The following is a 27,437-nucleotide window of genomic DNA, read 5'->3' as shown; positions in this document are numbered from 1 at the left end:
TAATGCAAATCACTTTGGGATTTTGAGAATGAAAAAATGTTATAGAGGTGTCTTAAGTGACTATCATACCCAAGTTTCTTCTATGTCATTTATTCAAAAACTTCCTTGTCAATTAATTACAGAGGTCCTCAGTATGGTTTCCCCAATCATGCACAGGTACTCTATGGGATATGTACACATTTTCTCTCATATCTTTGGGATTTTTGTTTTTTTAATTCATGTGTTCCAAGCAGCATCCGAGTAGCATATGCCTGGTGTTATTCCATGCTTCTGGACTGCCATGAAAAAATGCAGCTGTATTAGACAGAACCATACCATATTTGACACACATTGACTTCCACAAAATGGGAGCACATCATAAAGAAAGAACCAACCCCTTGCTGGCAATTTGTCCGACAACAGCATGCTTTTAAGAAACAATTTGGGCATCAAACAGATATAACAGCAACTCAATAAGAAGAATAACCTCAATATAAGGATTTAAAATTTGAGATACCTGTTTGTAAAGTACTTTCATGTGAGCAATGCTTCCACGGCAGTAAGCTTCAAGTATTACACCAAACTGTACTGAAATTGCAGGTATGTGCACTTCTGATCTGCAAGAAAAGATAAATATCACTGCATGTATGAATCCATCTCTTGTGGCTATCCTGTATTTAAAGAATATATTGATGTTACTATGTAAAAAAAAAAATCAACTTGAGGGGAGTTCCACAAAAGCCATGCTTTTACAAAAGCCTCCTCCTTCACCCAACTGTAATTAATCACACAATGACTAACAGAAAAAGGAGACAGAGATCTATGCCTGTTGACCAGAAGACTACTTGACTCTTGCAGCTTCAACTGTGAGAATCAGAAGGTGAAGGAAATGATAGCAGGATTGGTTTCAGATGTTGGGACACCCTAGCCCATTGTATCGGTCAATATCTGGTCTATACTGTTTGGGCCAAGGAATTTAGAAAAGGTATTATTTGAAAATTTCTCTGATCCAACAATCCCCCCCCCCCTTTGGCCATGCTGAACCAAGCTTTTCCAGAAACACATTATTCAATGGACCTGGAAGAGTCGAGCCCTCACAACGCAAAGATTACTTTTAATGGAGCAAGCTACCTGTGGTGTCCACCTCATGACTAAGGAAGAAAAGAGGCCAATTAGAAAAGGAAGAGCCCTGGTTAGAAAGCCTAGGTCAACCCAGTCCATTTATTCTCAAACAAGACTTTCTGCATTTTCATTTTTTTCTGATTTAATGTATAATGAAGTGAAGACAGAAGGAGTTTGATGGGAACAAAACTCAGAGTATCAGTTCTTTCCTGCAGGTATTTTGTGCAACAAAGTATTTTTTTTTGGGGGGGGGCTATAGATACATTTCCAACTCTTACCTTAAATGCCAAAACAGCATCTGCCCTATCCTTCTATTGGCCATTGCCTTCTCTAGCAGGAACCTGGAGAGAGCACAGTCGAGAAAAGGTTCGTACTTCAGGACTTGCACGAGCTGAAGCAGATACTGAGAAAGCTCTTCGTCACTGAAAGAAGATAAAAGAGAACCAGGGCAAACCAGTTTGATTTTAGGAAACGCACTGAATGAAAGGGAAGAAAATCTGAAACATGAAATGAATTAAAGTAGAACAGTTTATTTATAAGGCAAGAAAAGGCAGGTAATTAGTAAATAATTTGAATAAAAGCAGAGAATGGGGCACCTTATTAGACACCAGAAGGCTTTCAACAACACTAACAGTATTCATTGACATTCTGTGTATATATTTCTGGTGAACTCAGAAAATATTAAATATCTGCCATATGCTTATGGTTTAAAGATTATCAGGTAAATTCAGGAAATCTGCTATCTAACTTCTTTCTGACCTTGTTCAAATAGAATTTATAAATGCATTAATTTTTAAACAGAAAATATTCTTTGTTAATTCTTTTGCAAAAATAAAGAACTTATATGTGATCAAACAAATGATGCCACATAATTGTTATTATTTTTTTTAAGTTACAGAGATTTTTATGTTCTATGCAGCTCAGGAAAATATCTATGAAAAATATCACATGGCACACTAATTAAAAAAAGGACTGTCCTGAGCAAGTATGTCAAACAAAAAGCTTCAATACAGCTGCTGAAACTCCCAAGTTATTTGAAAATCTCTCTAGATTCACAGACGTACAAAAGCAGCAATACCAGAAGTACCAGTTAACTATTATGAAAGTAGACTGGACCTACGAGAACAACACTATCTTGCTTACATTTTGAGAAAGTCAAAATATTTTGTTAACAATCTAGCCTTGAGAATAAAAAATGCTATTAATCACATGCAAAACTCTTGAAAAGTCGAGGGCATATGGAGTTTTACTGATGACAGCCAAATTTTTCCTGGAGCACAAGGAAAAAAATGGCACTACACTCATAAATATATGTAGAAACAATAACAGGAAGCACACAGAACTCACTGCAAGTTTTATCTATATAATGCAATCTTATATATGTTTACTCAATGAGAAGTAAGTCCCCTTGTGTTCAATGGGACCTACTCCCAAGTAAGTTTGCATGGCATTGGAGACATGGCATATGAATGGCACACACCATATTCTACACTCGTTTAATATCCCCTACACTGCACATCTCTTCAACTTCCCAAAACGTCAGTGTTTGTGCTAGAGAGCAAAGGAAGACTTTTCATATCTGGATTAGAGACTTATTAGCAAAAGAAGACCACCCACACTCATCCCATTGATACCACCAGTAAACTGGGATCACAGCCCTGGTGCACAGCTGGACAGCAGAGAAGCATTTAGCTTCTGATTTGGAGAATTTATTTCAGTCAGGGGTAAAACATTTTATTTTCTTGTTTCTATAGCATATTAACTTTGGAGTAAATTACTGCAATAAAGTTTCCACAAGACTCACCTCATTTGCCTTAAGCAGCTCACTGCATATTCTCTTACATATTGATCAGGATAATTGAAATCCAGTAACTCTAATGCTTCTCTGGGAGGCAGTTTGGACCATATCTGAAGAAGAGCCTGAAGCTGTTTTGGAAACACACATAACTCAATGACTGATATATACGCACTTGGGAATATGCATGTGCACACTTTAATATTTTCAACATAAATTGGCACACAAATCACAAGCAGCTCTAGGGGGAAACCATCATCTAGTACCCCATTTCCCTTCCTCCAAAACAGTTGAAATTAAATATGAGTAACATGCCACAAAAGGATGTATTCTCCTCTAGCATTTCTATTTCCAGGTTGTGAGGATGATGCCAAAATTTGCTTTTACTAATTAAAAGACTGTAAGCTAGGAATATTGTCAATAATTCAGTTGCAGCAACATAACAACCCACTGGAGGGCAGAACAGAGCAAACACACAGCAGCGCATGATGGAAGTACTGGCTGGATGAAGAATGTAAGAGAAATACTAGATTTAAAAAAAGGTGAAGTAGTGAGAGGTGTTTATGACAAGGCTACCTAGATCAGACATCAGAGAAAGTGCTCTTGATTACTTGGATCCTTTTGGAGGAAAGAGATGATGTTTCATGGACAGATTGTTAACTGTATATAGCTCTCTGACGTGTCTACAAGACAAGGCACCATGTGGACTACATGGTCGTAAGATCAATTCCTCACCTTCCTTTTACTCCCTCCCTTTTGTAATACATATTGCAAAAGGAAGAGATCTGTGATAATGAAAGGGTGCACAGATTTTTTTTTTTGGTTCTGTTTAGCCTTATTGATTGGCCTAATAAAGGTATTATTTCTTTGGCTTAATTTTAGAGTAGTGTAACAAGGATATGGATTTAGAAAATACTGTCAAATTAAATTAACAATGGACACCAGTTTTACATGGGAAGCTCATGAACAACAAACCATTGCCATTTTGAGGGAAATGAGACGAGCCTTTTATAGTGATCTAGTTTAGCCATTTCAGGGCAATTCACAATGGCTTCACCTCTAAGGACATTGGGATCTGAAGCCTGGTATGCCTCCTGACATATCTTGAGAATTTAATATCAAAAGAAAGGGTGCACCTAAGATTTTTTAGCAGGGCAAAAGTCTGGAAATCATGTGAAACAAAGCAGAGAATGTAGATCATTAACTGCAAAAGACTGTAACCACGAACCCACTACCCTGGTATTCTTGAATCAAATTTGCCATAGGACTGTGTTTTTTAAACATACAAGAAATAAAATGAATGCTCAAAGAATACAAGTATAGAAAGAAATTTATACAAACACAATCAACTTGCTAAAGGGTGAAGAACAAAGATGATGAATGAACCAGCATTCAGTTTACTTGTATGTATGATTGCCATTTGCATAAAAACAGAATGAAAACACGCTCATTCCACATGAGGAAAAAAATATGTTCCAACTCGTATTTTATTATTTCTGAACTCCTTGCAATTATTTTTGGGAGTGTACTCTGACTTTGGCACTATGACTGTCTTTCTGTCTGCAACTTTATCCCTGCATTCAACTATTCATCCAACAGGTTTTTCACAAGCAAACAGCAAGACTCTGTGGAACTGAAAGTGGGCGGGACAAGACCTGGGTTGGTCAATTTTGGGGAAGTCAAAGGACAACTGTCAGAGTGGCCATGATTATACTCCTATGAGGCTGTGGGTGAAGTAGGAAAGGCCATGGGCAAAGTGGCCAATCACCTTGTAAGTCAAGAACTATTACAAAACAATGACATAATCAAGATATTCCTAACCTAATGCAGGCACACATACTGAATTGAGATGTGATAACTGCAAGATTTTGATTTTTGTAATACATAAAATAAATAAAATATTGCTTATTTTCTGAAAATTGAATTTATTTATTTAGGTTAACTTGATGAATAAAATTAATGCAACATTTTAATTTTTTATTTTTGTATGTGATAGCATTGTTCAAAACACTAGTTCTCAGCACTCTACTGTAGTAGCAACAGAGAATCATGACCCTAAACAGACCCTAAACATTGGCACATGTAATAGAAAGAAAGAACAGTCTCCAATGAATGTGGAAGGAAGTCAGATTCCCAGAAGCATGCTTCAACTGACTGAAGACTACTGTAGATGATTAAATTAATTATGGCACAGAATGGCTGAAATCCTGCTCCATTTGGCATAACATAAAGTTATATTGCTGGATTTGTATAGAGTGTTACATCCAGGCAGTCCACATTATACAATTTCAGCACATAATTTGCTAGCAAGCCTATTGTGCAACAGACTTGCAGAAGTGCTTCGTGAATATGATTAGGTATGTGTATAGAAATTACTTGCATAACTTCTAGTTACACATATATGAAGCTGTACCACAGGACTTCAGCTAACATGTTTCAGCTGAAGAGATTCCCTTACACAATGTAGAAGCCAAATTTGAGGGGGGGGGAACCAACAATATCAAAAACATTTTGAGGGACAGGGGCAAAAATATGGCAAAATTTCCCTCATTACCACCTAGAGGGCATAAGGAAACATATTGGGGAAAAATATTGTGGGTTACTAGGTGGTCATATTTAGCCTTTTGTTAGCTGTTTGTGGCTCAGGACCGTACAATACTTTACTCATCCCTGATCTAGCAAACTACTGCAAATATTTCAGATTTATGGAGGCAATGAGCCTGTATGGTACAGCGGATAGAGTGGCAGACTAGACTCAGGAAAACCTGGATTCAGATCCCTGCCTGGCCACGGAAATTCACTGGAGAGAAGTTAGGTCATACAACTGCTCCTTAAATAGTCTGACATGGCTTACAGTTTTCAAGGCATTTAGCTTGCTGTTAAATCATATGTGATTTTATGGCACGTAACAGCAATATGAAAAACAGTGCTAGAGTGTGTGTAACAACACTCTGCTGTCCAAATGCTCCTCCTGATCTGTTTAATGCAGGATAGCTAAAATGCAGCCTATGGGCCACATGTTGTTTCCTCAGAACTCCACAATTAAAAAGTGAATTTTAAAAGGCTCTTCAGGGTGAGGGTGTTTCCCCCCAAAGTTTTCATTACCTGGGGCTTGTTTCAGGCTAACAGGACATCAAAACTGGGAGTGACCCATAGAATAATAGCAAAATGTGTGAAAACTGTAGCATACATTAAACTTTTGTGTTCAGAACTGTGGCAAACTACCATGCTAGAAGTGATATCATTTTGGAGTTGTTAAAGGCAAACCCAAAATATCAGCATTCTGTGAAACGTGGCATGGTTTTCTTTTACATATGAATGAAAAAGGTACTCAGCGTTTATCAAAGTTCTTCCTCAGATTACGGAAAATGAATTAAGGGCAAACAGCAATACAGAGAAGGATAAAGAAAATCTCATTTCATGAATTTCTCTTATATTTATAACTGGAGGATAAGTTGAAAAACATGTTAAATATTGAATCTTCTGTCAAAATTAGATTTCAGTTTTATGTTTGTTCATGTTGTCCTTTTGTGTTTGTATTTTTCAAGACGCTTCTCTGTCATTTTTGCTTGTTTTGTGCTTGAAAAATGTAATATTTTTTTTAATGCAGTAATTTCTTGCTTGGGGCATTGCCAAAACATGCCTGCCCTCTTAGGGAAACTTATTTGCTGATCCTCACTGATTTATTAAAACTTTAAAAACTGATGGGAGGGGATGCTGAGAGAGAGAGTTCAGGGGTACTGTTCATTACCATGGAGTGTGGGTTTGTCTCTTTGCCACGTTTATAGTAGAATGAATATGTGTACTCTGTCTCTCTCTTGTCATTGGTGTGCTGTTGTATTTCAGTGGTGGTGGGACGCTGGGGATGGCCCACAAAAACATGAGTGGCCCGTGTGTGGTCCAAGAGAACACATGACATGATCTTTTACACTTTGATCTATCACAAAGTGCTGCCTGAGAGAACCCTTGGCACAGAGACCAAAGCACAAATAATTACCACTGCTTCAATAAGGGCACACTGCTGAGGTAACATATGCAACTACCACCCTAAGTCTGGGACACTGGAAAGAAACAGCTGCATTCTGATCTTGAAGGAATGTTTGGACATTTGATCTCATATTTACAACTTTGTCTATGCTGCATCAGATAATTGAGAATGAAAATTTTAGCTAAGCATCCAGATGTGTGCTACATATAAAATATTGTCTGGTTGCCACTAGGACTACGCCCAGTTAGAAAATCTTAAAATTAGAGGCAGAAGTTATTCAAGTAGAAAATGTTAAGTGATATGACCCCTACAGGAAACAAGAGCTCAATGACCTGAGAAGGAGCCAAGAAGATTCCAAAAATACTGCCAATGCTTGTTTACATTCCTCCTCTGAGCCTGAATTAGGAGGGAAATGCTGACCAGCTAGATCAACATCCCAGGTGGGTACTGGCTGATGGTCAGAGGCCAACAAGGGGACTTGTCACATCTGGGCAGAAAGCTTTCCTTTCTTAAATCAAAACAATAAAAGACTTAACTCTTCAGAATGATCTAAGAGAATAAATTCTGAGCAATCTGAAGTCTATGGAAAAGACAAATAACCGAATTATAAATCTGAGCTGTAACATGCAAGGGCCTTTTTATTTGCTGGCATTCTGTAAATCAATAACAAAAGGACATTTGATCAACTCTGCAAAAATTCATTGCAGATTAATATGCCCTTTGGGTATAAAGTGGTCAAAATCTTACTGGAGGAAAAAAATATATGCATGCATTAAAGGAAACTGTGCAGTGGATTTTCCCCTTTTGCCAGTCCCATTGCATGGCCGAGCGCATAACTGTTTGCATATCTGATTTTAAAGCCGATATGAGGCTATGTTTCTGAAGGTGACCTCACATGATAGTAGTGGTGGTATGCTTATGCGAGTGCAAACAGTGTTCTGGATAACTATTTAGCAAAATTAATAAATAAATAATTTTTTAAAAAAAGGTAAAGGACTTTTTAGAGGACTTTCCTACTCCTGTCATTCACCTGTGGTGATATTTGCTTGAAGAGTGATTGCACACACCTATGGTGGTATCAGATCATCAGTTCTGAGATTCTGCTGGACAACAAAGGCTGCCAAAAAAAGCATCAAGTCCCATGAAAGTACGCTTTTGCAATGGGTCCGAAATAAAAAGCTTCAGACTGTTGATGGGAACCATTGATCTTGCCAGCTAGTATTTATCAAAGGGAAGAGAACACAGCAAGCATCCAGTTCTCCCACTGGGTTTCGCTACACTTCAAGTCTGCCTCACATCTGCATTTGCAAATACACAAAGTATCTCAAAGAACTAAAGAAAGCACCAATAATATAGAAATCCTGGTGTTTGCAGGTCAATCTTTCAGCCAATTGATAATATGATTTACTTTTCCATACTTTTTCCATGGGTATTTTACATGGGGAAACGTTCTCAAGGAGAAGTGGGATTTCATATTCCAACAAGTCACCGCCATATATGTGTATCCGCTCTTCTGCATAAGTAAGCATATAGGATTAAAAATAGGGAATAACAATTTCCCTGTATTGGCCATGCTGGCTGGGTTATTCAATGGAGCTATAAACTTAAAAAGTAACATTTCCTTTGTCTGGATAGGATCTTGATATGCATGAGAAAATGTTTTAGCACTGTGACAAAGGTTTAGAGCTTTCAATTGTCACCAACAATTGAGCAATAAGAAAATTTAACACATGATCTTCCCAGTTTTTCTCTTTATTTCCCCCATATTTGTACCTCTGAAGCAATTTCTCTTCCTTCACTTATCCTTTTTTGAAAAACCTGAAAAAGCATCTTAAAAAAAAAGTTTGAAAAGGCATGGAACCCCAGACACAGAACAAACTGGCCTTGATTCCATAGCTAGTAACTGGCAACATGCCCATGTGTGTGGGTGAAGATACAAAGCATATTGAATTTGGAAGAATTGCACCCATCTTTGGGTACATATCTAGTTGCATATGCCACCTATCTAAGCCACAGGTGAGAACCATATGCTTCCCCTAAGCCTTTCGACAGCTGACCCTACCTCTGCCTCCCTGATAAAAGAAATCAAAATGGAGAGTTGCCAATGCTGGAAGCCTGCAGGGATGGCAATTCTCCTTTTAAAGTAAAACCAAATTACTTCTCCTCACATCTTTTAAACATGTGTATGTGTGTATGGGGGGCAGTATGTATGTCGAACATAAATAGTTCAGATAGATAAGGAAAACACAGGTAGACTGCTCTCTAATTCTAGTTTTGTTTTTCCTGTTTATTTTCTGAGTCAGGGACTTGTATAGTGTCTCTCATGGGTCCCTGGATCCTAAGAGTTCAGTCTCCCTGATCTAAAACCTATTACTTTCCCTGGGATGTGCATTGAGATTAGGCCTCATCGCCCACATCCTGCCACGTGTAGTTAGGACAGGATAAGGGAGAGGAAGCAGCCTCCTGGAAGGACGAGTTTGCTTTCCTCCCCATTCCACTCTACTCCCTTGTAAAAGAGTGCAAACGCTGCTGAAAAAGAAGACAGACAGTGCTTTAGGCACAGTGCCTAAAATGTAAATCAAACAAGCCCACTGCATTTTAACACAGCAGCCACTACTTTTGAATCATAGACAAACAATTAAAAATCAACAATAACAATACTTTCAGCTTTTTATAAATCAGATTATTCAGGAATAATAACTTGCTAATGTACAGAAAATAATCAGGAACCTCACACATTCCTCTGTAAATACAAATACTCACTGGTACTTCCTGGTAATACGATTACCACACAATTCTGACTGTTTCCCTCACCTGAGCAACATCTTCAAGTTTATTCCATTTCACAGAGAGCAACAGTTTCGGCAAAGATTGTGGAAAATTTTCACGGCAGTCATATCGTAAAGTCCAAATGAGATCCATTTCGTTTTCACACAGTTGACACAAAGGGTCCCTTTCCATGATTTCCTTGAGCTCAATGTGGAATTTTTTGCCACCACGACCCTAAGATGACATAGGTTGGTAGAAAGTCAAAGATTACCACATGAAAATTGTTGAGACATTTTTCCTGTCCTCTTGCTCTGAATGCCATGAGACTAAAATGGGACGAATTCCTTGCTGCATATTTCAAGTGGCTAAAAAACTGTGTAGATTTTAATAGTTCTCTACATATTAGTTCTGTACATAGTACTTTCAGTACTAAACTTCAAAAATATGCATATTTTGCCCTAAATGCCACTAGGGGGCACTGTTGTTATTTGCCTGCTTAATCTGCGAAATACTTTCGCCAAAACATGATGGAAACATGCATTTGCTTGGACTGTAGATTCATACAGCCCAACTGGTGAAATTTAACGTCTGGACCATTTAAAAGCTAATGCATAAAATACTGCAGCCAGGAGAGCACCTTTCAGAATTTTAATTACTGTACTAAGGAGCCATTTAAAGATACTACTTAAATACTAAAGCCATTTAACAGGTGATGCATATGCTGAGTTTTATTTATCAGCAAGATTTGTCATTCATGTATTAATCATTTTCCAACTTCTCACAAAAATATTCCTCTAGGTAGCTAAAAAGACAAATTAAATATTACAGCATTAAAAATTATCACTGTAATTAATAAATATTCAAATGTACAAGAAAACAGAAAAAGCTCAAAAAACAAACCTCTCTCTCATACAGCACTGGCTACATCTGGACATCACACAAAAACATGATTGAATATGGAGATAGGATATCTGTGGCTTTCCACATGTTATTTGAGTGCAACTGCCACCATTCCCTACCATATGCTTCTGCTGCCTAGGGTCCACAGGTGTTCCAGTCTAAGAACATATAGATTCTGGAGGGATACAATCTGCTCACCCTTGTTGAATTGGTTTCGGAGCAGAGTGATTCTTTTCCCATATTTTCAGAGTGTAGTGAAAAATAAGCTCAGCTTTTAGAAGGAACTAAGAATAGCTGAACAAGATGTGAATAAGTCTACCCTCTTCCTGGACTCAGGGGCTCCATCTCCTCTTTATACCTCCACACAGATTAAAAGATTATATATGCCAGAACTAAACCATGTAAACGATGGCACAGTGGTTCCCAACCTTGGGTTTCTAGATGTTCTTGGACTACAGAACTCCCAGAAGCCTTCACCACTAGCTTGTCTGGCCAGGATTTCTGGGAGTTGTAGTCCATGTACATCTGGGGACCCAAGGTTGGAAACCACTGGTTTAGCATGATTAATTAAATTCAATAGTTTCTTCCAAGTAGAACAGACTTTCTAAATAAACTGGTCTTAGCAATACTTAAATAAATCCTACTGATTCAACTGATTTAATCTAGCTGGGACAAAAAAATTCAGTCCTGTTAGAATGTAACCATTGTCTAGTATGTACGTTCAGTTTAAAATAGTTTTAACACATTAACATGATGTGTTAGAGTAAGGCCCAAAGGAAGCTTTACATTTCATGACAGGCAATATTTTTGTTGTGAAGGCGCTTTTCTCATGTAAAATTCACTGCCTCCACAAAAGTTACATTAACCAAGAACTAGTATTCAGACCATAACACCATTGTTACAACATATTCTGATTATTTTATACACTGGTATAGAAACATTTGTACATAATGCCAAATGGCTCATGATCAAACATTTCTCAAGCAATAATTCCTAAGCTTTGATACCCAATACAGCTAAATTGTCCATGTTAATATGATCAATAGTTGTAGACTTGTTTTGAAACAGTGAAATTACTTTTCACTTGCCATCTTTCAAGATAGTTAGGTCATTTTTAGATAGTTATTTTTTAAAAACACCTCTGAATTGAAATACAATTTTAAAGAATAATTCTATCACACTTAAAACAGATGGTTTCTGAACACAAGCAATTAATGCTGCACAAACAACAAGGTGTTAAATTGGAAAGATAATTGTTTCACCTTTGATACTTACTGCCATACCACTGCTATCACTGTTTCTTGCAATCTCAGCTGCCTTTTCAAGTATCTGCCAAAATGATAATTAATATTGAAGCATCAGACAGAGAAATTTAAAAGCAATGTCTCATCTCACTGTATCACCTCTACAGTTTGACAAAGACTAGAAAACAAACACAATTGCTACTGATTTTTCCATCTTCTTTTGACAGCATAAAATATCTATGCATCACACTATAGTTTAGGCTATGCAAATCACATATTCTAAGTGTTACAAGAAAAGAAGTACTTTGTAAATAAACTGTATAGATTTGGAAAGTCATAGGAAAAAGCAGATGCAAGTACTCTTGCTTATCTCACCTTATCAAAGGGAGGGTAATATACAGGAAATTTGGAATATTCTTGAAATTTGATCTGCAAAGACGTTGCGTTTTCAGTGTATGGATTAGTTTGTACGGTTCCCATGGGATTCAACATTTCTTCAAGTTCATCTAGGTAATCAGAGTACACATTTCATGTTTATATTTAAGAAGGATGAATTGCTGGCTCATATAAATAAAATTTAAGAAGCATTTTGCTATGCTTCCCCTGCTATATGTATATTATAAACACAGGTGTGTGAGAGTTCTGTGCTGTCAAGTCAGAACTAATTTACAGCAACTCTGATAGGTTGAGATAAGTAATACATTTAAGCAGTGGTTTTACCAGGTTCCACGGCTGAGCAAGGATTCAAACCCTGCTCACCAGGGTCCTAGTCCGTCACTCTATCCACTACACCACACTGAGAATCCCCAGTAGTCCCTTTGAACTGGAATGCTTCCAGAAGGATTAAATATCATTGCAAATATGTGTTATATAGAATCAATTTTCTTTTAGGCTGAAAGAAATGCCAATGGTCATCTGCCTCAGAAACATAAGAATTTCCTCTTTAGTTTCTATGTAATTTTAGCTCAACAAGTTACCATATTTTTCGCTCCATAAGGCGCACCTTTCCATAAGATGCACCAATTTTTTAGGAGAAGAAAACAGGAAAATATAATCTGTTTTCTTTGCTCCATAAGACGCACAGACTTTCCACCCTCCCTGTTTTGTGGGGAAAAAGTGTGTCTTATGGTGCGAAAAATGCGGTAGATCAAAGAATCACTTGAAAGTATGCCAAATAAGCAGGTTTGGCCAATTTCCATTTTCTTTGAACATTTTAACATAAAAATTCATTCTATAAAACTACTTGTAGAGGACACACACAGGAAAATCCTTTTAGACAGTCTCATACCGCTTAGTGCTACATTAATAATTCTGAGCTGCAGTTTATGGTAAAGATTCACAGTAACAGTGGGGATTTTATTCCTGGGCCTAATTTTTTCCCTTCCAAAGAGATGAAGCAAGTAATGCAATCCCAATAGTTATGTCATGGAGAAAACAGATTCCGTTATTTTATTAATATGTAACAGAATTCAACTGAGTTCAAAGTTGCCAAAAAGGGAAAACATTCAGTCCAGTACCAACTATTTTAGGTCCAGTGAATTAATAAAAAATAGTTCAGATGGTCATCTCTCAATGATGGTTGAATGGCTACTATAGGTTCATTCCAATCCTAGTCATTTCATGTAGTTAGCCAAGGCTGGTCCTTTGTTTAGTTGAACAGATATTGCTTTCCCAAAAACCAAATCAGATGAGTCAGTAAAAACTATGGGGTTCAGAATTGGTTACACTTTCCCCGCACTGAGAAAACTTCAGACCTGTGTGAAACAGAGGTGGCATTTGTATTTTGCTTTGACAATCAACTGATTTATCAGGAAGCAAAGATGTGAAGCAAATATTAGTTTTAAAAGGAACAGAACCTAAAAGATGTAGAACTCAGAACTCATGTGACATGAATTTTAAGCCATTCTTATTTTATGACCAAACACACTTTTTAGATTTCTGTTCAGTTTCCAAAGCCATCTAAGCAAGTGCCATGAAGGATGTTACAAAATGTTTCTCTATGATGCAGCTTCCTGTAGTGTGATGTTACTTAAAGACTTGCTAGCTACCAAAGTCATCTTCACACATTGCTACAAATATATAGTAAGGAGGAGGACTGCACTCACTAACCCTGTCTGGAGCATCACATGCTTTGCTCTAATCCCAGTTGGTTGTGCATGTATACATCCCTTTCCAGTTATGCACAATTTACTTCAACATTACTAGGATTCTGGCCAGCATATGCCTAAGCACAAGCTAAACCTGTGCTTTTGCTTATACAGTGGTGCCTCGACTTACGAAATTAATCCGTACTGGAACGGTGGCTGTATCTCGGAATTTTCATCGAAGCACCATTTCTCATTGAAATGCATGGGAACAGGATTAATCTGTTCCAGCATTTAAAAAAAAGTTACAATAAAATAATTAAAAAATTAAAGCACACAGAAAGTCCCATCGGAAGGTGCTGGGGCTTAAAAAAAAAGCAGAGCAAGCCCCGAAGGCTGCCAAACAAATAAACAAACAAACCACCAAAGACAAGCAACACAGCACAGAAACATAACCCACCCTCAGCCAAAACCCACACTGCAAAACCCACTGAGAAGTTTCTAAAAAGCAAAAAGTAGCACCTTACCAGGCAGACTGAAGCCTCCTCCGATGCCACTCACTCCCCGGTGGCTGGGAGCTGGCGACAGGCCCCGGCTGGCATGTAGGGCAGCCAAGGTTGCAATGGGGGCCCTTATTCATGAGTAGACCGACATCAGGGATGAGCAGAGAGTGCACCGGCTTCCCACACCTGGCAGCGAATTGGAGCCGTCCCGCTTCTCCTTCCTCCTCCACCACTGTATACCCCGTCCATGGAGGAGCCCCCTCCAACCCGCATGCCCCAGCCCAGCCCAGGGCCTTTCGGGGCCCTTATTCACAAGTAGACCCGTGCCTTTGGTGGGCCTTACTCATGAGTAGACCCATGCCAGGGATGGGCAGGAAGCACACCGGCTTCCTGCGCCCGGCAGCGATCCTTCTTCTCCTCTCCTTCCTTCTCCTGCCCCACAGGAGTAAAAATGTTTCCTGACTGCCTGCTCTAACCGTTGGGGAGAAAGAGCTACAAAGCAGCAGCCTCTTTGCCACCAACGGTTTGAATTTCCTCTGCCTCTTTCTGTTCTTAGGTCGAAGCTCCACTTGCAAGTCGAAGCAAAATTTTGCAAGCGGAGCTGCTCGTAAGCCGAAATGTTTGTAGGTAGGGGCGTTCGTAAGTCGAGGCACCATTTGCTTATAGGGGGTTACGCATGAGCTGATTATCCCTGCTGTCGATATTCTCAGCACTTACTGTAGAAACTTAATTTACATATTTTTATCATTCGCCATGAAGAACAGACTGTAGTCTATAATAATCCAAAAATGAAGGATTGTACTCTAACACTGAATAGCCTTCACTGAATATAGAAGAGCATTTCTGGAGAACTCAAAGAAGTGTCCTGACTGACTACAATTACAAAGGGTGAGGTCTTGCATAGGGTTTGGGGCAGAGACAACACTCGGCTTTGGGTAAGGCATATTAATTTTTGTGCTATTTTGATTGTTTGCTTATAAGGCTTTGGTCAAGATTGCATGCAGACTGTTTCCATCTAAGACATATTTATTAACAGAGCCTGAAAATGTTTCTCTTTGTTTTCACTGCAACTCCCAACTATTTGCACTACTGCAATAAGTAACTTTTCAAATGTCTCTTTGCTTACAGTGTTTATCAACATTGTAGTCTACTTTCAGTATGGCTATACCAGATATGAAGCACGCACACACACATTGACAAGATTGATGACGCAACTAGCCGTTCACAAATGAATGTAAGCTGTGTGGTGGTACTTCATGGCAAGGGACATACACAGCTTTGAAATCACAAGTGAATCCTTACCAGGAAAGGATGACCAGCCGTGCAATATGAAGTCTCCAGTCTTAAACTGCCCTTTGAAATCAAACACCATAGTATTGACCCATGCTACAGGATAGTGCTGCAATGAAAGACCACAAAGTTTGAAGAAAATTTCCAAATCTATTCAAATAAGTTGGTAAATAACGTAATGATACAGCAGGAAAGTAACCAAAAATTGTTGCTAATAAAAAGGCTAATTTGGAAAAAAATCTAAAAAGCTGCCATGGGGTGGAATGCCCGTGTACTATAGTGGGTATTGACTCAGGATCGTGAAGAACATGGTTCAAATCCCTCCCACAGTCTTCACTGAGCAGCCCTGGAATAGTCATACATTCTCAGCTTGTCCTACCTCACAGGATCGTTCTGAGGATAAAGATACTAGGGGATAGGAGAGAATCCCCCTACAGAATGCTGCTGCTGCTGGTGGGATACAACATAAACAGTAACTAAAATAGATACGAAGTAGCTTTTGCTTGTTATAATAAGAGATAACTAACTTGGATGGTTCCTGAAGCGGAATAATGTCAATCAGATAGTACACACTATTCTCTTGTCAACATGCCTGATAAAAATGCATAAAAGCAGAAGCATTGTTTTTGTCTTTCAAATATTTATGAAAATATTTTAGTCCATATGACACAGCGCAAAATGCCGAAAGCCGTCACCTGCATTATGACTTGCATGTTCCCTGTGGAATACCAGCAAATGCTCTTGTGGCCTTAGCAGATCTGTTTGCTGGGTAAAGCATGTAATAAATTCAATTCCAAGAACTAAACAGGATGAGTAAAATCTAGAATCATCAGTCCTGGCAACTGTGGGTTAATGCCTTTACACTGCTCTCTGCTCCCAATATATGTAGGCCACATGAGAGAAGTGGATATACAGTGGGGTCTTGACTTGAGAACTTAATCCGTATTGGAAGGCGGTTCTCAAGTCAAAAAGTCTGTAAATCAAGTCTCCATTGACCTACAGTGCATTGAAAACCAATTAATCCCGTAACAGGCCGTTTTTGTTCCATTTTGGTTTTTTTCTGGTCTGTAAGTCAAATCTCAGTCTGCAAGTCAAACCTAAATTTTGCGGCCAGAGAAGTCTGTAACTCAAAAAGTCTGTAAGTCAAGCCGTTTGTAAGTCAAGGGTCCACTGTACACAGATCCTTGGTCCTGCATGTGTCATGCGTTACAGGTTTCTTTCTTTCTTTCTTTCTTTTTTCTTTTTTGCAAAGTGTGCATCTATGGTTTTCCTGCCTACCTCCACATCCATGTCTTTTCCCTGCATCAGCCTACAAGCTCTCACAAATTCCTGACCCACTGATTTTAATTATCATAATAGTGCAATCTGGTGGCTGAGAAAATGATCGTACCTATTAACTCAAAAGGTAGCTTGAAGCACATTATTATCATCTTCATCTAGTAGTTGCTGTTATGTGTCATCAAGTTAGAAGTGACTTATAGTGACCTTAACAAGGCTTTCAAGGTAAGTGAAATATTTAAGGGGACAGGCTTTACTAGTTCCACATCCCCAGTGAGCTTCCACAGCTATGTGGGGATTCAAATCCAGATCTCCTGAGTCTTAGGATATCACCTTATTTACTCTACCTCAGTGAGATGACTTTATATAATTAAGACTTTCAGCTTGGAATCATGAACTTTTTTCAAAAAAGGGTATGGAAATGGTATGGAAGTACACAAACATATACTGCAACTTCCTGGTACAACAAACAGGAGTGTGAAGAGAAAATTTAAAGGAATTCCTTACCACTTTCCCAGCTTTCCTAATGGTCTGGTATTTGGCTGTATTAAGTGTCTTGGCTGACTTCTTATTTTTCATTTTATCCATCACAGCATAAACCACAAAGCACAGCCTAGCCATTCTTGGCAAATCGCAGACGTTGATATCAAATTCCAAGGATTCATTCCAAACATGGTCATTTCTTCCAGATATTTCTGAGCTTACGATAGGCTTACAAAGCAGCTCAGTTCCATGGAAGAGACCGGCCCTGACATGAACCTGCAAGGGAGACATGACAGGTAAACATACAAACACATTCCCAAAACTAACAAATAAGAATAATGATTGCTTTTAAAGGAAAGCTCATACCACAACATGATTAGAAGGACAGAATGAAGGAAAACTGCTTTGAAACATTAATTTATTTTATTTATTTTTGTTTATTCTTACTGATGTTCATATGTGAATATAGGCTAATACTAGATGTATTAAATGCTCAAGCTACCACGGATATTGGTACAAAAATAACACTCATAAGTTCTGCTGTTCAGGATCAGGTACAAAACCTGGCAAGTAGGAATGGTGATGTTAATAAGGAGTGTAACTAACTCCACCATCAGAAAAATATATTATTTTACAAACTTTTCAGCTTATGTTTCAAGAACAACAATGATGATGATTCATTACATCTTTTGAGGCAGTTAGTACTATGTGGAAAATCAACTGATGTGGATTATAAATGAGTATAAACATGAAATTATCTGGTAACATACATGGTATATTTGATTATGTCTTACTAATGGTTATTGTGCTCTAAGGATACTTTGACAGGTTCTATAACCTCTTATAAAATCATATTCCTATCCTCCCCTCATTTTCATGTTCAGTAAATATTTACATGGAGCTGTGGGACTTTTGCTGAAAAGTAGCTCCCAAACCAGCAACACTACGAAAAACAAAATAGGTCTCACAAAATGTATGGAATGGGATTTAGCCAGAATTAATGTTGAGCCCACTGGTTTTAAATGGGGTTTTTCAAATCTTTGTGGATTATGTTGGAGAAAGTTTTTAAATAGGCTTGTAATACAGTGCAAAGTACTGGTATTTGGAAAATGTAAACAAAAATATGCTGCATATTTTCTTGTCTCATTTATCCGTTTCTTACGGAGGAACTTTTTTTAAATCCCTCCTTCAAATTTTAGAATCATAGTGCAGCCTGTCTTTTTTTTTTTTTTCTTATTCTGGAAACACATACTGACTTGGATCTGACATAACATTACTGGTCGTACGCTAGCAGCTGTATGCTTCTTTAATAACTGCAGAAGTGCTAGTGGGACAATTAGTACAAGCAACATCTGGTATTAAGTTGCAATAAATTGCAAAACCATTTGTGAAAGAGCTTGAACAGCAGCTTTTGCAAAACCGTGTGCAAGTAGATGCAAAGTAGTGCCTCTGATCTTTGCAGAAGGGTGGAACATGGGTGTGCCCTACATGAACAACACTGATGAACACAACCCGCTGTTAAGATTACAGACATTTATATTTTCTGGAATAGACATTCAAACAATTAAAAGGCACGTAACATGTTTCTTAATTACAACTCCATGACAGTCAAAATACAGGCAACTGTTTTTTAAAAAATTGTAGTATATGTATGTTTCTCAGTATAAATAAGCTTGAATAGAGTGTTGTTTTAAGCTATTTGTCTAAGGTCAGTGAATTTTACGTAAAATCATGCCAGTGAATACTACAAACAAAACAATTTTTTGGTTCTTCATCATGAACATAGTTTAACTCTATGCTGGACAAAATAGACATTTTGCCTGTATCGGAGGCAAAGCTCCTAGTGACAGTTCTATGTAATTATGGAATACAATATTCCATGCTAAATCTGTGGCTTAATATGTGGCCTTCCAGTTTTATAAGAAATATTGTCTAGAATCCTGTTGCTGTAACTACACAGGAATCAATGGCAATGATGTACTGAGCCCCCACTGTTCTTCTGTAATTTAAAGTTTCCTATTCGCCCACAACACATTTTAGGTTCACAAGCTTCCAAGGATCCCTTCTGACCTAGAGATAGAGGGAAGAAAGCCTTTAATACCCACAGACTTACACTTGAAGATGCTGCTGGTAGTCCCAATCCTGATATATTAAAGAATAGCTTTACAGGCTGATGACTTGATAACCACTTATATCCATGTAGTTAGCACGAAGGAATTTCAGCCTATCATTTGCCTCTACATTCCACATCTTCTGTAAACTATGCATGACAGAGAATTCTTAAACTGGACCAAATCTGGCCTCGCACAATTTTTACAAAGTGAAAATTCACCATATAATTTTTTACAAATCCACACTGATGCCTCAAATTAGTAGTGAATTGACTTAACATTTCTATATAAAATTACCAATGTTTAGAATAATTTTATATATATCAACTTTATGTTGGAATAATTCTGCTCCAATGAATGTTATAATGAATGTGAAAAATGTCTGATTTGCTGGAAAAGTCAGCAAATTTGCAAATGTAGTCATGGTATGAACTTGGAGGAAATCACTTGGAGGTCATGATTCCGGTTTGTTAAATAAACAATACAATTATATATTAACAAGCTGATTCCAGCTTATGGAGACCTTTTCAGAAGCTCCGGAATACCCAGAGGTGGTTTATCATTGTCTTCTTCTGGGGCTGCTATGGGACCCCCCAAGGTCACATAGGTGGTTCTTTTCCTACAAGTGGGGAATTGAACTCTTGGCCTTTGGCTCCAAAGCCAAGTACCCAACTCACTGAGCGATCTAAACTGATTTGTGAAGCACGTCTTTGAATAACCAAATGTGGTCCTGGTATGAAAAAGAGATTGAAAAAAAGAGGTAAAATGACAAGTGAAAATACTTTGTATGTTTGAGAGAGATTTACTTACTTTGGCAGTTTCTTCTGTGTTGAATTTGCTGCCATTCACCAGGATAACCTTGAAAGGATGGCTAATGTCCCATACACTTTTTATTACCTGGTGGTACAAAGGAAACAACATTATGAGGTTTTCTGGGCCCTTTGAGAAGGGTATATATTCCAAAATCCTGCCAATTTTAATGTACTGGACTAACTTTCAGTTGACCAGCTGAAGAGGGCTAATTTTCCTAGAGGAGAAGAGTTCCAACACATGGCACAACCTCTTTGTACACCCAGAGAAACTCAACAACCACAGATCCACTACTGTTAATAAGCTTTCAAACAGTGCATTTTGGGAATGTACTGGAGTGCTCTTGAATTTAATGGCTCCCAAGCCCTTTTGGTTATCAAGAGGTCCCAGGATTGGATCTATCAGCTGTGTCAGGTCAAAGATACTTAACTCAGTCATTTCACTCCTTTCAGTGGTTGGGTTACAGGAAAAAGGAATCCAAAAGAGTAAGGCTCCAGAATTTTTTTTTCTAGAAAAAAAATCCTACCAAGGATCTGTTCACCAATTCATTGTCCAACATAACCACATACCCAAACACACACACACACACACACCGTAAATTCTCAACCAGTGTTTTGATCTTGCTAAGAGTAACATCTATGTAAGCTTAGTAGGTGGTCACTTTAAGATGCATGTTTAGTTGATTAGCTCATACCCTCTGCATATAACACACTGATTCTTAAAATACATTATGCCTCCAAAATAATTCTAGGCAACCCCTCTGTAATCAACTCCTTTACCCACAGACTTACACGTGATTTTTTGGGTGGTAGAGGAAGAGGAATATTGTGGGATTTTCGGTTTATGGCAGCTTCTATAGCAATCATTTCCTGCTGGCACATTTTTTTAATAGTGCTGCATTCAACCAGGGTCAACTGAGGAAGAGTTCTGCACATCACACAATGGTGGATATACTAAGAAGAGAATTGACAACCATTCTGTTATTTGCATTATGAAAATTAAATGTAAAGTCCCTAAAACATGCTTTAATTAGGCCTATATATAATGAGAAAATGTCAGATAGGAAATAAAAATAAATAAATTCAGGTTTCTTGATGAACTTCACATGAACTGCTAGATATCTCAGTGGCTTAGGTATCTGGTTGTGGAGCCACAGGGATTTTGAATTTCTCACTGTGCCTTCCTTGATGATCCACAAAGTCCCTCCTAGCTCTATAGTTCTATGATGATGATGATGAGATATAACTAGACAATTCAAAAGTGAATTTTATTGGACACAGTACAATGCCTGTCTTCAGATCTTTAATAATCGTGAATGTTCATGTGCTAACATTACTAAAAAAGCTTTTTAAAAAAGAACCGAAATATGTGTCATAATTTTTTTTTGTTTCCATTTAAAAAGTGTTTTTTTTTTTTCCAATTCACATTTCCACAGTAGGGGTTGGCAACTGTGACCGTCCAGATGTTCATTAAGTGCAACTCCCATCTTGTCCTAAATGGCAAATGGTGAAGGAATATTAGAGTTGCAGTTTGAAAAAAGCAAACAAAAACAGAAGGTCACTACTGTTCAAGCCTGTCTTAATTCCAGTCATATGGCTTTTCAAATTGTTCTTTTATGTTTTTTTTTTTAGGAAGAGTGAATACCTGGAACTGGATTAATGGATGGTCACCAAAGACGTATTCGAGTCGCCCGCTGACTTGCAGCACATAGTCTGCAGGATCAATTTCTCTGTCTTCATCTCCATGGATTGTTAAACGTTTCCGAATTGCCATCTCATTCAGCTTGATGGGCTTCATATCAGGAGATGCTTGAAAACTAAATACATCCTGTTTAAAAGATGCAGTCATTATCATTGAGTATTAAATGAGGCTCTCTCTTTTTTTTAAAGCCACATTAATTTTCAAGTGAGAAACAGCTCCTGGATGTCTGAGATCAGACAAATAATAGGCTGAGATTTATAAATGTTTTCAGTCAAGACATGCACCACCTGTTCTTGAGATATCTCACTTGATACTTATTAGTTCAGATACAATAAATGACACCAGATAGCTAACAGCAAAGTTCTGTTCAATGGGTGCAAAAATATGACTTTACATTTTCTAGAACTGTCCTGCTATTTCTGCACTTTGGACACAAACAGCCATAACAAGATGCAATATGGCAGTGGATTTAAAAAGTCTTTTTCTGTTATTTATTCTTTCTATTTATACTTTATACTTTGTATTTTAAAAAAATCACTGGGTTACAGAGCACAAACATGAACATCTGAAATCAACAAAATTTAGAAACATCAAATTAATGAAAATTTTGAAAAAAAAATCAAATAATCTGCAAGATGTATAGTAAGGGTACACTAGTTGCGGGAGTGGAATTCCAGGACTCAAAATATTTTTTTTAAATCTGAAATATCAGGAAGTTAACTTCAGATTCTGATTAGGAGTACTGAAGGATACATATTGGGGGAGTTTCCTAGGGTTCACTATGCTAAAGTAATCTGCAGCTGGAGTAGACCTATTGAATCAACAGAACTTACAGATGAGTTGGCTCACAAAATCTCCACTAATTCAGCAGGGTTACTCTAGTGCGACTTGCTACACTAAGCAACAGGATGTCAGCCAATGATTTAAATCCAAAATGCAACCACAGCTAGAGCAGACCTATTGAACAAATGGGATTTACGTAAGTGTGGTCACCCCATTCACAAATTGAGTCAATGGATTTCTTCTACAGTACAGACTAGCATTTGGATGTTTCCTAGTGCTACATTCTATGAAGACTTACAACCAGAGGTGAGATTCAGCAGGTTCTCACCTATTCTATAGAACCGGTTCCTAAATGTACTGTTGGTTCTTAGAACCGTTTGCTGGCTTGAGATGAATGAAGGAGGAGGGGCCAGGTGACCAGCGATGAGCGGGGGGAAGGGGGCACAATTAGCTGCCTCCCTTCCCGTGCCACACTGAGCTGTCTGAGGTGGGGTGGGGGTGAGAGAGACAGAGCCCTGGAAAGAGCAGAGGGAAAGGGGGGAGGATGACTCCTTGAGGGGTGGTGATTGACAAGGCATGTGGGTAGGACACAGAGGGAAAAAGTTTTGGAGTGAGACCGCTTCAGTCAAACACCCAACCGTCCTCGTTTTACTATGATTTTTTTCAAGTTAAAGGTACCACATAAGACTGTTGTTCTGCCTAGAAACAGTTTTTTAAAAAATATCTGAGAGAATATCCAATGCATGAACCAGTGACGGTCTCACTGATCCACGCAAGCAAGTATGCAATAGAAAAGTCACTCACACCACAAAGAGATCAAACCTCCAAGCCTCATTTAGAATAGCAAAGAACTCTTCCTCCTGCCTCAAAACTGACAATTTTGGGAGACAAATGGCACACATATGGCCCACTCTGTTAGAAGGAGGAAGACAGCTATCAGTATTTTAACACTAGTAAGATTTACTATTCTTGAAGGCCATATATCCAGGTCCAAGAAAGGAAAACACATAAACATATAAATAGATAAGGGGAATTGAAACTCTTCTCTCGGAAGCAGCCGCTGAGGGTGAGTGGGGGAGGTGGAGCCTGCCAGGGCTCTGAGGGAAGCCATCATCACCACCAGCGCCTCCACCAACACCAACACCCCTCAAAGCGACTGGTGAGGAGAAGCGGTGGGTGCGGGGTGGAGGGGAAAGATGGAGGAGGAGGAGACCTCAGAGAAGTCAGTAACTGAAGGACTGATTGAGGTGGTGGGGTTGAGGTGGAGTGGTGACAGATTGAAAAGAGACCATACCTTCCAAGCCAGAAGGGTGTGTGTGTGTGGGGGGAATAACTCCACAACAGGTGCTCAAAGGCGGCCTCCAGGTAACAACAAGCAGGGCTATCAGTCATTTCAGGAGCAGGAAAGGGGAGGGAAGCAATTTTTGCTGGTGAGTTATAGGGTGAAATAGGAGGTAAAGGGAAGGAGAGATGTGTCAGTTCTCTGTCAAACTTGGTCATAAGCACCCACTGTGAGGTGTGTGTTTGTGTGTGTGTTTGGCACATGCCCATAGTGAGGGTAACAGCAGCGGTATGCCCAAACAGATACACTGTTTGCGCATACCGCTGGGAGACCACTGTGGAAGAAACCCTCATCGGATCCCACTGTCCTGGGCATTTATTTATTTATTTATTTATTTATTTATTTATTTATTTATTTATTTATTTATTTATTTATTTATTTATTTATTTATTTATTTGTCATTAGGACATAGAACCTGTTGTTAATGTATTTGAATCCCACCACTGCTTACAACACCTTCTAGAACTGACATCAAAGAAAGATGTTCTTCTGGAATGCTAAAGCAGGGAGTCAAGAGATAAAATGAACTACAGGTAAGTTTGGCCTTGGAGTTCAAAATGAAGTAGGGCAAAGGTTAATAGAGTTTTGTCAAGAGAACATGCTGGTCGTCACAAACACTCTTTTCCAACAACAAAGAGGCAATTCTACACATGCAAGTTTAAATTAAAGAGAGTAGGAAAAACCACTGGGCTAGTCAGGTATAATCTAAACCAAATCCCTTATGATACACAGTGGAAGTGAAGAACAGATTTAAGGAACTAGATTTGGTGGACAAAATGCCTGAAGAATTATGGATGGGGGCTCATAACATTGTACAGGAGGCAGCAACAAAAAACATTCCCAAAGAAAAGGAAATGTAAGAAAGCAAGTGGCTGTCCAACGAGGCCTCACAAATAGCAGAGAGGAGAAGGGAAACAAAATGCAAGGGAGATAGGGAAAGTTACAGAAAATTGAATTCAGACTGCCAAAGAATAGCAAGGAGAAATAAGAGGGCCTTCTTAAATGAACAGTGCAAAGATATAGAGGAAAATAATAGAAAGGGAAAAACCAGAGATCTGTTCAAGAATATTGGATATATTAAAGGAACATTTTCTGCATAGATGGACATGATAAAGGACAAGAATGGTGGGGACGTTACAGAAGCAGAAGAAATCAAGAATACACAGAAGATTTATACCAGAATGATCTGGATGTCCCAGACAACCCAGATAGTGCGGTTGCTGACCTTGAGCCAGACATACTGGGGAGTGAAGTCAAGTGGGCCTTAGAAAGCATGGCTAACAACAAGGCCAGTGGAGGTGATGGCATTGCAGTTGAACTCTTTAAAATCTTAAAAGATGATTCTGTTAAGGTGTTACATTCAATATGCCAGCAAGTTTGGAAAACTCAACAGTGGCCAGAAGACTGGAAAAGATCAGTCTACATCCCAATCCCAAAGAAGGGCAGTGCCAAAGAATGCTACAATTGCACTCATTTCACACGCTAGCAAGGTTATGCTCAAAATCCTACAAGGTAGGCTTCAGCTGTATATGGACCAAGAACTCCCAGAAGTACAAGCTGGATTCCAAAGGGGCAGAGGAACTAGAGACCAAATTGCTAACATGCGCTGGATTATGGAGAAAGTCAGAGAGTTCCAGAAAAACATCTACTTCTGCTTCATTGACTACGCAAAAGTCTTTGATTGTGTGGACCACAGCAAGCTATGGCAAGTTTTTAAAGAAATCAGAGTGCCTGACCACCTTATCTGTCTCCTGAGAAATCTCTATGTGGGACAGGAAGCAACAGTTGGAACTGGATATGGAACAACTCATTGGTTCAAAATTGGGAAAGGAGTACGATAAGGCTGTATATTGCTCATAGCCAAGTCCAACAGACTGCCAGGAGATGTTCCAATGATTATTGGCTTCTGTAGTAATGGAAGAGGCACTAAATAACATTGAGTGCCTACCTCTCTTGAAAGAGCTGGACAGTGAACCAACTTTAGCAGAAATAAAAGCGGCCTTGGATTCCCTTGCCTCTGGCAAGGCACCTGGAAAGGACAACATCCCAGTTGAAGTTTTGAAGTGCTGTAAAGAGATCATCACCACTGAGCTGTATGAAGTCTTTGTCTTTGCTGGAGATAAGGTGGAGTACCACAGGACATGAAGGACGCAAACATCGTCACATTGTATAAGAACAAAGGCGACAGGGACGACTGCAATAACTACCGTGGTATCTCTCTTCTCAGCATTGTAGGGAAGCTGCTGGCCCATGTTGTGCTGAAGAGACTTCAGGTGCTTGCAGATAGAGTGTATCCAGAATCACAGTGTGGTTTTCGAGCTAATAGATCCACCACTGACATGGTATTTTCCCTCAGACAGTTGCAGGAGAAATGCAGGGAACAACAGCCACTCTTTGTGGCCTTCATAGATCTCACAAAGGCCTTTGACTTGGTTAGCAGGGACGGACTTTTTAAAATACTTCCCAAGATTGGATGTCCACCTCAACTCCTTAATATCATCAGGTCCTTTCATGAGGAAATGAAGGGCACTGTAGTTTTTTGATGGCTCAACATCAGATCCCTTTGACATCCAAAGCGGAGTAAAACAAGGCTGTGTCCTTGCGCCGACCCTGTTTGGGATCTTCTTTGCTGTCAGGCTGAAGCAGGCCTTTGGAACTGCAACAGAAGGTGTCTATCTCCGGACTAGATCAGATGGAAAGCTCTTTAATCTCACTAGATTGAGAGCGAAAACCAAAGTCCAACTGAAATGCATGTGGGACTTCCTCTTTGCTGATGATGCAGCCATTGTTGCCCACTCTGCTAAAGACCTCCAACAACTCATAAATCATTTTAGCAAGGCTTGCCAAGACTTTGGACTAACTTATCAGCCTGAAGAAAACTCAAGTCATGTGCCAGGGCGTGGACTCACCTCGCTCTGTTAACATCTCCATGCAAGAACTGGAGGTTGTTCATGAATTTGTGTACCTCGGCTCAATAATCTCTGACACTCTCTCCCTAGATGTTGAGCTGGATAAACACATTGGGAAAGCAGCTACCATGTTCTCTAGACTCACAAAGAGAGTATGGCTTAATAAGAAGTTGACGGCATACACCAAAATCCAGGTCTATAGAGCCTGTGTCCTGAGCACACTCCTATACTGCAGCGAGTCCTGGCCCCTATGTGCACGGCAGGAGAGGAAGCTGAACACCTTCCATATGCGTTGTCTCTGATGCATTTTTGGTATCACCTGGCAGGACATAGTTCCAAATAAAGT

At 38.9% G+C, this 27,437-nt stretch overlaps 1 protein-coding gene across 3 annotated transcripts in view; it reads right to left on the bottom strand.

Annotated features, from left to right (window-relative positions):
- Window positions 1-27,437, bottom strand: part of PIK3CB (phosphatidylinositol-4,5-bisphosphate 3-kinase catalytic subunit beta) — a 108,812-nt gene that overhangs the window by 21,325 nt on the left and 60,050 nt on the right. For all 3 annotated transcript variants that reach the window (XM_072995948.2, XM_072995949.2, XM_020793154.3), the window contains exons 6-16: window positions 22,001-22,183; window positions 21,148-21,309; window positions 20,357-20,443; window positions 17,460-17,711; window positions 15,687-15,783; window positions 12,173-12,303; window positions 11,829-11,882; window positions 9,699-9,887; window positions 2,906-3,027; window positions 1,380-1,523; window positions 497-596 (exon numbers count right to left, since the gene is read on the bottom strand). In XM_072995948.2, coding sequence (XP_072852049.2) covers window positions 497-596; window positions 1,380-1,523; window positions 2,906-3,027; window positions 9,699-9,887; window positions 11,829-11,882; window positions 12,173-12,303; window positions 15,687-15,783; window positions 17,460-17,711; window positions 20,357-20,443; window positions 21,148-21,309; window positions 22,001-22,183 — 1,521 coding nt within the window. The remainder of the gene's footprint in view (window positions 1-496; window positions 597-1,379; window positions 1,524-2,905; window positions 3,028-9,698; window positions 9,888-11,828; window positions 11,883-12,172; window positions 12,304-15,686; window positions 15,784-17,459; window positions 17,712-20,356; window positions 20,444-21,147; window positions 21,310-22,000; window positions 22,184-27,437) is intronic.

Source organism: Pogona vitticeps, chromosome 3 (genome assembly GCF_051106095.1).
Source record: "Pogona vitticeps strain Pit_001003342236 chromosome 3, PviZW2.1, whole genome shotgun sequence".
NCBI lineage: Eukaryota > Metazoa > Chordata > Lepidosauria > Squamata > Agamidae > Pogona > Pogona vitticeps.
This window is presented reverse-complemented; position numbering and strand designations above follow the sequence as displayed.